Source organism: Chrysochloris asiatica, unplaced genomic scaffold (genome assembly GCF_000296735.1).
Source record: "Chrysochloris asiatica unplaced genomic scaffold, ChrAsi1.0 scaffold00209, whole genome shotgun sequence".
NCBI lineage: Eukaryota > Metazoa > Chordata > Mammalia > Afrosoricida > Chrysochloridae > Chrysochloris > Chrysochloris asiatica.
The window spans coordinates 105,971-118,016 of NW_006408727.1; the positions used below are offsets into that span (position 1 = coordinate 105,971).

The 12,046-nt window shown below is 41.5% G+C and overlaps 1 protein-coding gene across 1 annotated transcript in view; it reads left to right on the forward strand.

The window, feature by feature from the left end:
- LRRC66 (leucine rich repeat containing 66) overlaps positions 1-11,464 on the forward strand; it is a 33,637-nt gene extending 22,173 nt beyond the window's left edge. The window contains exons 3-4 of the mRNA XM_006872686.1: positions 5,800-5,989; positions 9,720-11,464. Coding sequence (XP_006872748.1) covers positions 5,800-5,989; positions 9,720-11,464 — 1,935 coding nt within the window. The remainder of the gene's footprint in view (positions 1-5,799; positions 5,990-9,719) is intronic.
- Positions 11,465-12,046: the final 582 nt, after the last annotated feature.

Consider the following 12,046-nt stretch of genomic DNA (forward strand, 5'->3'; position numbering starts at 1 on the left):
TTAAAGTGTTGAAGAGCAAAGATGTCAGTTTGAGGACTAAGGTGCACCTGACCCAAGCCATGGTATTTTCAATAACCTCATATGCATGTGAAAGCTGGACTGTAAATAAGGAAGACCATAGAAGGATTGATGCCTTTGAGTTATGGTGTTGGAGGAGAATATTGCAAATGCCATGGGCTGCCAAAAGAACCAATAGATCCGTGTTGGAAGAAGTCCAGCCAGAGTGCTTCTTGGAGGTCAGGATAGCCAGCCTTCATCTCAAACTTTGGGCATGTTATCAGGAGGAACTGGTCACTGGAGAGGGAAATCATGTTTGGTAAAGTGGAGGGTCGGAGAAAAAGAGGAAGACCCTCAATGAGATAGATTGACACAGTGGTGGCAGCATTGGACTCAGACATATCAACGATTGTGAGGTTGACCCAGGACTGGGCAATGTTTCATTCTGTTGTGCATAGGGTCACTGTGAGTTGGTACCAACTCTGTGGCACCTAACAACAACAACAACATATGAAAGAGACAATCGCAAGAAAAGATTTGATGCATTAGACACTAAGGACCAAAGACCAAGAGAATTGTGAAATGACATCAAGAGCATCATATAAGAAGAAATCAAAAGGTCATTAAAATGATAAGAAAGAAAAGACAGAAATGGATGTCAGAAGAGACCCTGAAACTTGCTCTTGAGTATAAAGCAACTAAAGCATATTCAAGAATGTTGTTGTTGTTAGGTGCCGTTCGAGTCAGTACCAATTCATAGTGACCCTATGCACAACAGAATGAAACACTACCCGGTCCTGGGCCAACCTCACAATCGTTGCCATGCTTGAGCCCATTGATGCTGCCACTTTGCCAATCCATCTCAATAAGGGTCTTCCTCTTTTTCTCTGACCAACCCCCCACGTTACCAAACATGATAGCCTTCTCCAGCGACTGGTCAATTCCTCCTGACAGTACAGACGTAAAAAATGCTGAATAGAAATTTTCAAATGGTAATTCGAGAAGACAAAGTCAAGTATTATAATGAAATGTTCAGCGACCTACTTAGAAAACCATAAGGAAAGAACACAGTATTTCTCAAGCTGAAAGAATTGAAGAAAAAAATTCAAGTCTTGGGTTGCAATATTGAAAGATTCTGTGTACAAAATATTGAATGACACAGGAATTATCAACAGGAGATGAAAAAAATAAATAGAGTCACTGTACCAAAAAGAATTTCAAACATTTCAGTAGGTAGCATATGATCAAGAACCAATGGTACTGAAGGAGGAAAGCCAAGCTGTACTGAAGGCAACAGGAATTGATGGAATGCCAATTGAAATATTTCATCAAATTGATGCAGCACTGAAGGTACTCATTCACCTATGCCAGGAAATTTGGAAGATTGGAAGAGATCCATAATTGTGCCCATTTCAAAGAAAGGTGACCCAACTGAATGCAAAAATCATCGAACTTCTTTAATATCACATACAAGTAAAACTTTGCTAAGGATAATTCAAAACCAGTTGCAGTAGTGCATCAACAAGGAGCTGTCAGAAATTCAAGTCAGACTCAGAAGGATGTGCAAACAGGGATATACCATTGCTGATGTCAAATGGATCTTGGCTGAAGGCAGAAAATACCAGAAAGAAATATACTTGTGCTTTACTTAGTATGCAAAGGCTTTCAACTGTGTGGAGTATAACAAATTATGGATAAAATTATGAGTAACTGGGAATTCCATAACAATTATGCTCATGAGAAACCTATACATAGACCACGAGGCAGTCATCGGAATAGAAGGGGATACTGAATGGTTTAAAATCAAGAAAGATATGCACCAAGGTTGTATGTGTTCACCATACTTACTCAGTTTGTATGCTGAGCAAATAACCTGAGAAGCTGGATTATATGAAGAAGAATGGGTCATTCATATTAGAAGAAGACTCATTAACAACCTTGCTTGCTAAAAGTGAAGAGGACTTAAGATACTTACCGATAAGAGCAAAGAGTACAGCCTTCAGTACAGATTGCATCTCAAAAATCTTCACCGCTGGACTAATAAATAACATCATTATAAATGGAGAAAAGATTGAAGTTGTTACAGACTTCATTTTGCTCGAATCCATAATCAATACTCATGGAAGCAGCAGTCAAGAAATCAAATGAGGAAGTACTGCATTGGGCAAATCTACTGCAAAAGAGCTCTTTAAAGGGTTAAATAGCAAAGATGTGAGTTTGAGAACTAAGGTGTACCTTAACAAATCATGGCATTTTCAATCACCTCATTTGCATGTGAAGGACTTTAGGTATGGTGCTGTTCAAAGGTCTGTATTTCAAACCCATCAGCTGCTCCTCAGAAACCCTGTACAGGGTTCCTATGAGTCAGAACCCACTCAATGACACATAACAACAACAACAAATATACATGTGGAAGTTGGACCACGAATAAGGAAGGATGTAGAAAAATCAATGTTTTTGAGTTATGGTGTTGGAAGTCCCATGGACTGTCAAAAGAAGAAGCAAATCTATGTTGGAAGAGGTGCAGCCTGAATGCTCGTTAGAAGCATTCATACTTTGGACATATTAATAGGAGGGACCAATCCCAGGAAAAGGACATCTGGCTTGGTAAAGTGGAGGGTCAGTGAAAAAGAGTAAGACCCCAATGAGATGAATGGACATAATAACAGCCAGTGAGGATGGGGCTCAGACTCTTGGAGTATATTCTGTGGTAGAAAGCACACAAGTGAGGCCTCAGCTCTGCCATTGCAGCCACATAGTCCCCTCACCATTATTCTCTGAACATTATGTGTTCCAGGTCCCTATGCTGAGGGCTGTGTGGGACATATGGCATGGTCTATTCATATTGTCTCCTCTGTCAAAAGAGGGAAACAAGGGAGTAGCAATCATATATAGGCTTTATAAAAGCACGATGCTCAAAGTAGACATTCTTTCTGTCTATGTGGGATCAGATGGACAACAGCAGCTGGAAAGATTAGACAGGAAACTTAGGGAGATGTGCATTTCTGTTGATGGAGGAAGAACAACTCAGAAAAGGAGAGTGAGAATGCCATCAATGTAATTGAACTGTACGAGAGTGAGTCAAAAATTATCTGCACTGTGGCTGTAGAATTTATTTTAATCAATTTTTAGAAAAGACAAATACATTATCTTCCCACATTATCTCCTTGCTTTTCATGACACTTTGTCCATCTGTCGACAAGGCTTCATATTTGCTTATTAGGAAATGTTTTAGGTTGAGCTGCGAGCCACGAATGTACTGCTGTCTTCACTTCTTCATCACAGGTGAATCTTTGTCCTTGAAGGGCTGCTTTCAGGGGATCAAACAAGTGACAGCCTGATGGAGCAAGATCAGGACTATAGGAAGGATGCTTTAACACCTCAAAATGAGCTTTTTTCCGTATCAACAGTGTGAGTATAGGTGTGTAGACGTGCATTGTCAAGCAAGATCACAATGTCCTTGGATAGCAGTCTTCTGCATTTAATCCAAAATTTAGGCTTCATTCTCTTCAGGCAGCATCTCACTGAAACAAGCACTGTTGGGTGTTGATAGTGTAATGAGCTCTGATGTGCCTGATCGTTTTCCAGCTTCTGGCTCCAGTGAACCCCAGAAAAATGTAAGCAGTTTTGGTTGACATTTGAACTTTTTCTTGGTTGGGGATTGACGATGTTTTCATTCCATACTTGGCTGTTTACTCTCAGACTCATAGTAATGAATCCATGTCTCATCACCAGTATAACATTGTAAAGAAACTTTTGTTTCCTTTGAGTATCGGTCCAAATTTTGTTTGCAGGTGTCCAAATGCTTCTGTTGATGGTCTTCCATGAGTTGTTTTGGTACCCATCTTGCACAAACATTTCGAACCCCAAGTCTGTGCTGGATGATTTCATAGGCAGAGCCGTGGCTGATTTGCCACATTATATACTGTTACTCATCTATTTGACAGAATCATTTCACAGAGACTCTCAATCAATGTCCTCATGGATGTGGAAAGGTGTTGGAATATATCCGGAGTGTGGGTGATTTTTGACTCACTTTCATGTACGTAGAAACTGTGGAATTAATGGGTGTGTGTTCTTTTGTGTATATTCTCAACAACAATAAAAATAAACAACAAAAAAACTTTTTAAATGATGTATATGTAGTACCTACAGAGTGCCTATGTGCAAACAAATCTGTGGGGTTGTAAATCAGGTTCAGTGAGGGAAAAAGGAGTCAGGAAAAGGCCAGGAAAAGTAACTAGGCTTATAATGCTCACATGTCCTGGTGCAGGGGTGAGGACTGTCCGGCCTCAGGCCATATAAGGCCCAAGAAATCATTTGGTCTGGTGCTGCAAAGGCAACCGCAGTTCGAGCCATCACAATGTTGTTGTTGTTGTTGTTAAGTAAATCTTTGACCAAATATAGCAGGCTAATTTTTAAGTCAATAATTTTGTATGCCCTGCGAATGATGTTACAAATTTTGGCAGAAAAAAGGTTCTCCACCCCTGTCCTTGTTGCTGTTAAGTGCTGTTAAGTGGATTCTGACCCATAAAGACCTTATATGGGGTTTCCAAGGAGCAGCTGATGAGTTTGAACCACCAACCCTTCCCTTGTTGTTGTTAAGTGCTGTCAAGTTGATTTTGACCCATAATGACCCTGTATAGGGTTTCCAAGGAACAGCTTGTGAGTTTGAACCACCAACCTTGAAATTCAAACAACTTTGCAGTCTGCCACATTAGCCCACAGCACCACACCAGGACTCCATAGAGATAGGGAAATACAGCACACCATGACATAAGGCCATACATGGGTTACATCTAGGGACAAGGTAAGAAGCTGGAATAGTAGGACGGGGCTTACATAGGACATGCAGGGTGGGGTTAGCTCGGTTTCTTTGGGTTTCCTGGAGACTGGGCATTTTTAATCATTCTGTAGGAATGTTCAAGGGGCACAAGGCCTGTCTATAGTTGTTGGGTGTCTGTCCCCAGGAGATTAGGATAGGTCTGTGAGAACTTGATAAGGGACGGATTGGAGAGGGGACATAATAAGTTGTTCAAGAAGGGGAATGGACAGGTCTGAAAAGCTATGTCAAGAAAGTATTTAAAGCAAATGGATTGTAGCCTGATTGGTGGTAGTGCTCTGGAAATAGTAGGTTGAACTACACATCACTGTGCTTTCTGGGCTGTTTCAGGCAACATCCAAATCCAACTTGCCTCAGCTCCTGCTCTGTATTCGAAAGCCACTGAATCCTGTTTGTTTCAAGCTTGCCCTTCATTTCCTATTAGATTAGAAGAATTACAAGTACCAACCAACCAAAGATAAAGAGAAACGCATTACCCTTGAGCTAATAATACTTGATGCAAAAGCATTCTCTTTCCCACTTTTGCTCAGCCACCATTCTTCTGTGCTCTGTCCTCCCCTCTCACTCTCCAAGATCTTCTGCCACCTTCAAGGTCATAGTGCTTCTAGAAATTCTAGATCCGATACCTAATTGTATATATTAACAACAGCGGGAGAGTTTAGGTTTAATCCAACAGTACAAATTACAATTGCTGTGAGAGAAGGAAAGAAACATGAATGGGCATCTAGGATAGGCTTTGGGCTTTGAACTTTTACGTTCATTTAATTCTTTCAACAACCCTGGGAAGGGGGTCCACACAGGGTAAACAACTTAAGAGCAGAGCTGAGATTGAAACTCAATATTCTCTAATTATCAAGTTCTTGTCGTCTCCAGAGAGATGACAACAATGCCTTTCTGTAGCTTGCTTATCTCTAAATAGTATTTAAAGATTGTCCCTAATTCTAATGTCTCCCCATCAGGTTGTATACGTCAGCAACAATGGTCTGACCACCATCCTCCCGATGACGGCCATTTCTCTAGAACTTCTCCATCAGGAGGTTGACTTGGCTAGCAACCAGTGGAGGTGTGGCTATAATATGATAATCATCCAACATTTCAGTTCTGAATCCTGGAGGAAAATGTGGGACAAAATTTGCAACAAGTCTATAGGTAAGTCAGTGGTACATTTTCACTCTCTGAAATGGCCCCACTTGAATTGAAAAATGCACCTACAAAAGTTAGTCTCAGTTAAAACAATGACCAAACCATAACTATCGCCCTCAAATCAAGTCCAACTCATAACAACCCTATAGGGCTGAATAGAATGGTGCTATGGGGTTTCCAAGTCTGTAATCTTTAAGTTGATTGCTACATCTTTCTCCTGGGGAGCAATGGGTGGGTTAACAGCCAAACACTTAGCCACTGTGCTACCAGACTTTCTTAAACAATGTCAGTCCCATCAAAAGCAAGAGTTCTGGCCTTTAATGAGATGGAAGGACATAGCAACAACCCAGCAAGGTTGGGGCTCGGACTCTAGGAATGTGTCCTATGGTAGAAAGCACACAGGTGGGGCCTCAGTATTGCCATTTCAGCCATGTGAATACCTGTGTGTTCCGGGTCCCTGTGCTGAGGGCTGTGTGGGACAGATGGTGTGGTCTATTCATATTACCTCCTCTGTGAAAAGGGGGAGCAAGGGAGTAAAAATAATGTATGTAGATAGGCCTTGAAAGAATACAACACTCCAAGTAGACATTCTTTCTGTCTACATGGGATTAAATTGGAAAGATTAGTCAGGAAATTTACAGAGCTGTATGTTTATGTTAACGAGGGAGGAACAACTCAGAAAAGAAGAGAATGCCATCAGTGTCACTGAACTGCCCATGTAGAAACTGTTGAGTTTCTGGATGTCTGTCCTGAACTTTTGGAACTAGGTTTCTTTGCTCACAGAAAAGTCCATAGGGTTTATTTTCCTTAGCTCATGAGTTATATTCTATATGTGCTCAAAGAAACCAAATTCAGAAACAATTGAATTTGATCAAAACAGAAAGTTCACTAGGAGATAAGTTTGCCCCAAAGTCCCCAAATGCTATTATATTTGTATCCTAATTCTTAGCAAATAATTAACCAAAGGTAAAATAGCTTCAATTTGAGATATCCTTATTTTAATGTTTAATAGTGTTCTGAAAGTGTAACCTCACATATTTCAAAAACATATTTTTCTTTGATTTGTTCACTACTCCTTTCCTAAGTTATAAGAAATGTTACTTGTATTGAATATTCTGGAAAACAATTATTTTTCATCATTAATGATCTTGGTTAAATCTCAAACTCTTAACTGAAAACAAAAAGGTTAGGTTGGGTTTGTTTGTTTGTTTGATGAGTCCTGAACTTTGTCCTATTCAGCACTGCTGTTAAAGTAGCAACATGACCGTGAACCGTAAGGTCAATGCTTCAAAGCCACCAGTCACCCCACGAGAGAAAAGACGAGGCTTTCAGCTCCTGTAACCATTTACAGCCGCAGAAACTATACAGGGTCATTATGAGTTGGGACCAACTCAATGAAACTTAACAACAGCACCCCAAGTTTAGAAGAACTTCATGAAAATGAGTTATTTATTGTTATTGCTAATTGTCACCGAGTCAATTCTGACTCATAGTGACCCTGTATAGAGTTTCCGAGGAGCTGCTGGTGGATTTGAACCACCACCTTGCAGTCTAGTGCTTATCCTACAGCGCCACACCAGAAGCCTTAATGTTATCAGCCAGGCTTATTTCATTCTACTGTAAAAGCCACAACTGGCACTTGGATTGTGAAGGGCAGAATATAAAAAACTGGTAGAAAATTAAGTATTTTTTTTATTTTCCCCAACAATGAAGAATGGTTAGGAAGTAATATTGCAAACACAGGTAGGATCAAGACAGATTTTGCAGGGAGCTGATGGGATGTTCTCACAAATGTAGGTGGGTGAAGGTTTGGGAAAAGGATATGCAATGTGGCTGTCCCTCCTTCCATCTGTATTCTTCCCATTGGGCAACAGTCAGACCAAAGAAACATACAACTTCCTGGGCCTAGGAGCAACAATCCAAAGCCTGATGTTTTGTTGTTGTTGTTGTTAAGTGCTGTGGAGTCGGTTCTTGTTCATAACAATCCAGTATAAGGTTTCCAAGGAGGGCTGGAGAGTTTGAGCTGCTGATCTTGCAGTTTAGCAATCCAGTGCTTATCGTATCACATCACACCATTAAATCAATCTGACTCATGGTGACCCCATGAATGCAATGTAGAAATGTCCCATAGGTTTTTCAAGGCTGTGACCATTCGAAAGCAGATCAGCAGGCCTGTCTTCCAAGGCACCTCTGGGGGGATTCAAACTGCCAACATTTTGTTTAGTGATAAAGCACTTTACTCATTGCCCAAGCACCCAGGGACTCGCTAAGCCTGATGAAACAAAACAAAAACAACAAAAACAGAACAAAACCCCTTACTGTCGAGTTGCTTCTGACTCCTGCCAGCCTATAGGACGGAGTAGAACTAACTACCCCGTAGGATTTCCAAGCCTACATTTTTATGGAAGTACAGTGGCACAGCTTTCTGTCCTAGAGGGGCTGCTGGGTTTGATCGATCAACCTCGTGCTTAATCACAGCATCACTAAGGTCCTTCTAAACCTGATAGCTATTTGTGATGCCCAATGAGCCATAGACATACTGTTGGTATGTAAATTGTTGATCATCATGGAACATGCACTTTACAATATATGAGGGTGAGTCAAAAACTATCCGCTCTAGCTGTAGCATTTATTTCTATCAACTTTTAGAAAAGAAACATACATCATTTTCCCATATTATCTCCTTTCTTTTCAATACACTTTGTCCATCTGTCAACGAGCTTTCGTATTCCCTTAGCAAAAAATGTTTTAGGCTGAGCTGCAAGCCACAGATGTACCACCGTCTTCACTTTGCCATCAGTGGTGAAGCTTCATCCTCAAAGGGCTGCTTTCAGGAAACCAAACAGGTGAACGTCTGATAAAGCAATATCAGGACTATAGGGAGGATGCTTTAACACCTCAGAACAAAGTTTTTGCAGTGTCAACAGTGTGGGCAGAGGTGTGTGGACATGCATTGTCATGCAAGATCACAATGCCCTAGAATAGTAGTCCTCTGCATTCGATTTGAAATTTAGGCTTCAGCTCTTCAATGAGCATCTCACTGTAATGAGCACTGTTGATTGTTGAGCCTTTTTCCTGATAGTGTTCCAATACTGGTGTTTGAGAATCTCAGAAAACTGTAAGCATCAATTTTCAGCTTATGGTTGACTTTAAGCTTTTTCTTGGTCAGCGATTGAGGATGTTTCCATTCCATGCTCTGCAGTTTACTCTCAAGCTCATATTGATGAATGCATGTCTCATCACCAGTAGCAATTTTTAAAAAGAATCCTTTAGCTTCTTTTAAGTATCGGTCCAAACTTTGTTTGCAGATGCCTAAATGCTTCTGTTTATGCTCTTCCATGAGTTGCTTTGGTACCCATCTTATACAAAAATTTCAAACCCAAGTCTGTGCTGGTGTATTTCATAGGCAGAACCATGGCTGATTTGCAAGTGACTTGCCACGTAATCCACTGTCACTCATCTGTTTGACAGAATCATTTCACATGCACACTCAATGTTGTCACACTCAATGACTACAAGAATGATAGTCCCAGAGAGTTAATTTATGAAACAGCGACCCAGCAAGATTCTCTCAGCCATGGACATGGACAGGCATTCTAATACAACCGGAGTGCAGATAATTTTTGACTCACCTTCTTAGCTAGCTAAGGGCTGAGGAGGACTCATGGAAGCTTTGAAAACCACTCAAGTCTTGTTTCAACATTGGTTTAATGTGTATTTTATACCCCTCTTTCAGGGAATGAGGAAGCATTCTGGCCGAATCCCCAAAGCAGAATTTCCAGAGAGACCCACCACCCTCACAATCTTAATCACGTGATAAAACTCCTAACAAGACAAGCAGATAGGCCCCAGGCAGGAATGTCTGAGAGCTTTTCTACTTCAGAGAGGAAGGAACAAGTCCACTCTGATGTCAATGAGAAGAAACGTCTGCCAAGACGGGTGAGAGATACCCAGGCCATTCAGACTTTGGAGAGAAACGAAGTTGCTTCCCAGGACCTCTTGCTGGCGGTCTGCCTGTCAGTGTTCATAACATTCTTTGTGGCTTTCTGCCTGGGGGCTTTGACAAGGCCTTATATTGACAGACTGTGGCAACATAGATGCCCAAACAAAAGCTCGAATTCAGCAATTACGTATTCAAATGAAGGCTTCTATGATGAAATTGAAGGTGCAGGAAACATACAGCTCCCCACAAGATTTCCATCCCAGTCCTGTCATGGTTTAAACCTCTGTGAGAACCAGGATGCTTCCACAGTGACGTCAAACCTACAGGCTGTTGTCACTCATGACAGGCATCTTGGAAGCAGCAGAAAAGGGCTGGGCAGCCAGCAGAGTACCACACTATGTGGAAACCACCCCAAAGCTGGAAATAGACATGATAACCTGCTTCCATATGCCAGTGCAGCCCAGATCACTCTCCATGCTGCTAATAATGAACCACTTACTGCAGCACAAGATCACATCTACAAGAATGATAGTCCCAGAGAGTTAATTTATGAAACAGCGACCCAGCAAGATTCTCTCAGTAAGCATTCACTGAGCGCCGCTTCAGTAGCTACTGGCAGATTGCAAACTGTCTCTGGTTCAATTCTTAATGATTCTAATGAATTAAACCCATCGCTCTCCAGAGAAATGGTGTCTTCTTTCTCTAACATGCTAACACATACCAACACCCAGAGGACCAGAGAGAACAAGGAAAGAGAGCGTGCTGAACAGTTACATTCAGGAATGCCAGACTCTCAGCTGGAATTTTCTAAGGAAATTCCAATGAGCACATACATTAACTTACAGGGTATACCACAGCAAGTGTTCAAAGGGATGAGTTCTGAGGAAGAGCATTCATCCTACTACACCACAGTCACACCCAGTGATCCAGGAGATATGGATCCATCAGTCTGTCATCCAAGATGGAACAGTAACCCGGATGTCACTCCTGCCTACATGGAATCACTGCAGAACTATGTTCCTTCTGACACTCAGTCTGGATTAGATACTGACTACGATTCTGATGAAGGGTCTTTATTTACAATAAGTTCAACGGGTACAGAGGGTGAAAGGAGTCTGACTGGAGAAGACGCGTATGGTGAGGAGAGCCACGAGGCCAGAGAGCCCCTGGAGGACAAGGACACAGGGAACAGGACAGATGACATTAGATCATTAGAGAATCTTGAGGACATCAACATCTACCAGGACATTCTGGGGAAATATGACAATCAGGAAGTTCTCTTTGAAGACCCTCTTGTTTCTGGTCCAGGCTCTGGTTTGTGTGAGACTCATCTGGAAAGCGCCTCCAACACTAATGACTCTAAGGATCCACTAACCCTGCCTGGGTCCCGAGACAGCAGTCCTGTAAGTGTGGAAATTCCAGGCACATTCATTTATGATAATGTCATCATTCCTCAGTCAGAGGCAGCACAATGGCATTGTTCACTGAGAGACCTAGAATCATTTTCAGATGTGGATATTTATTCATGTCCTCCTTAAATTTGCTCACATCCTAATCAGCATACTTACCATGAAAAACATTCAGATATTCATAAATCTGAGCCATTCCTTCAGGAAGTAGACACAGTTCAAAAAGATAGTCCTCTTGTTGGTAGACAGTGTGGTGAGACCTGGGGACACTTGAGCCCATGGACAAGGACATAGCCACAGAGGGCTACAGCTAACAGTGAAGCATCCAACTGATATGAAGTGAAGGGAGATAGATGCTCAAGAACACCCAAATTTGCAGACAGTCCCCATTTGACCTAGCTTCGATGGCTTGATAATAAGAATTCGACTAGAGGAAGATTACAAAAAATAAAAAAAAATTAATAAAGGAAACAAGGGTAAATTGCTACAATTTGATGAACCTCTTGGAGGCAGTAACTCTAAATACCAACAGAGAGAAGAGTCTTCACATCAAGTATCAATACTATCCCCTCTGTACACAGAGTAGATAGGGATGGACAACTTAGACATTGGCTACCTAAAATAAGGAGCTCTGGTAGCGTAGTGGTTACAAATCGGGCTGCGAACCTTAAGGTCAGCGGTTCGAAACTACCAGCCGCTCCGCGGGAGAAA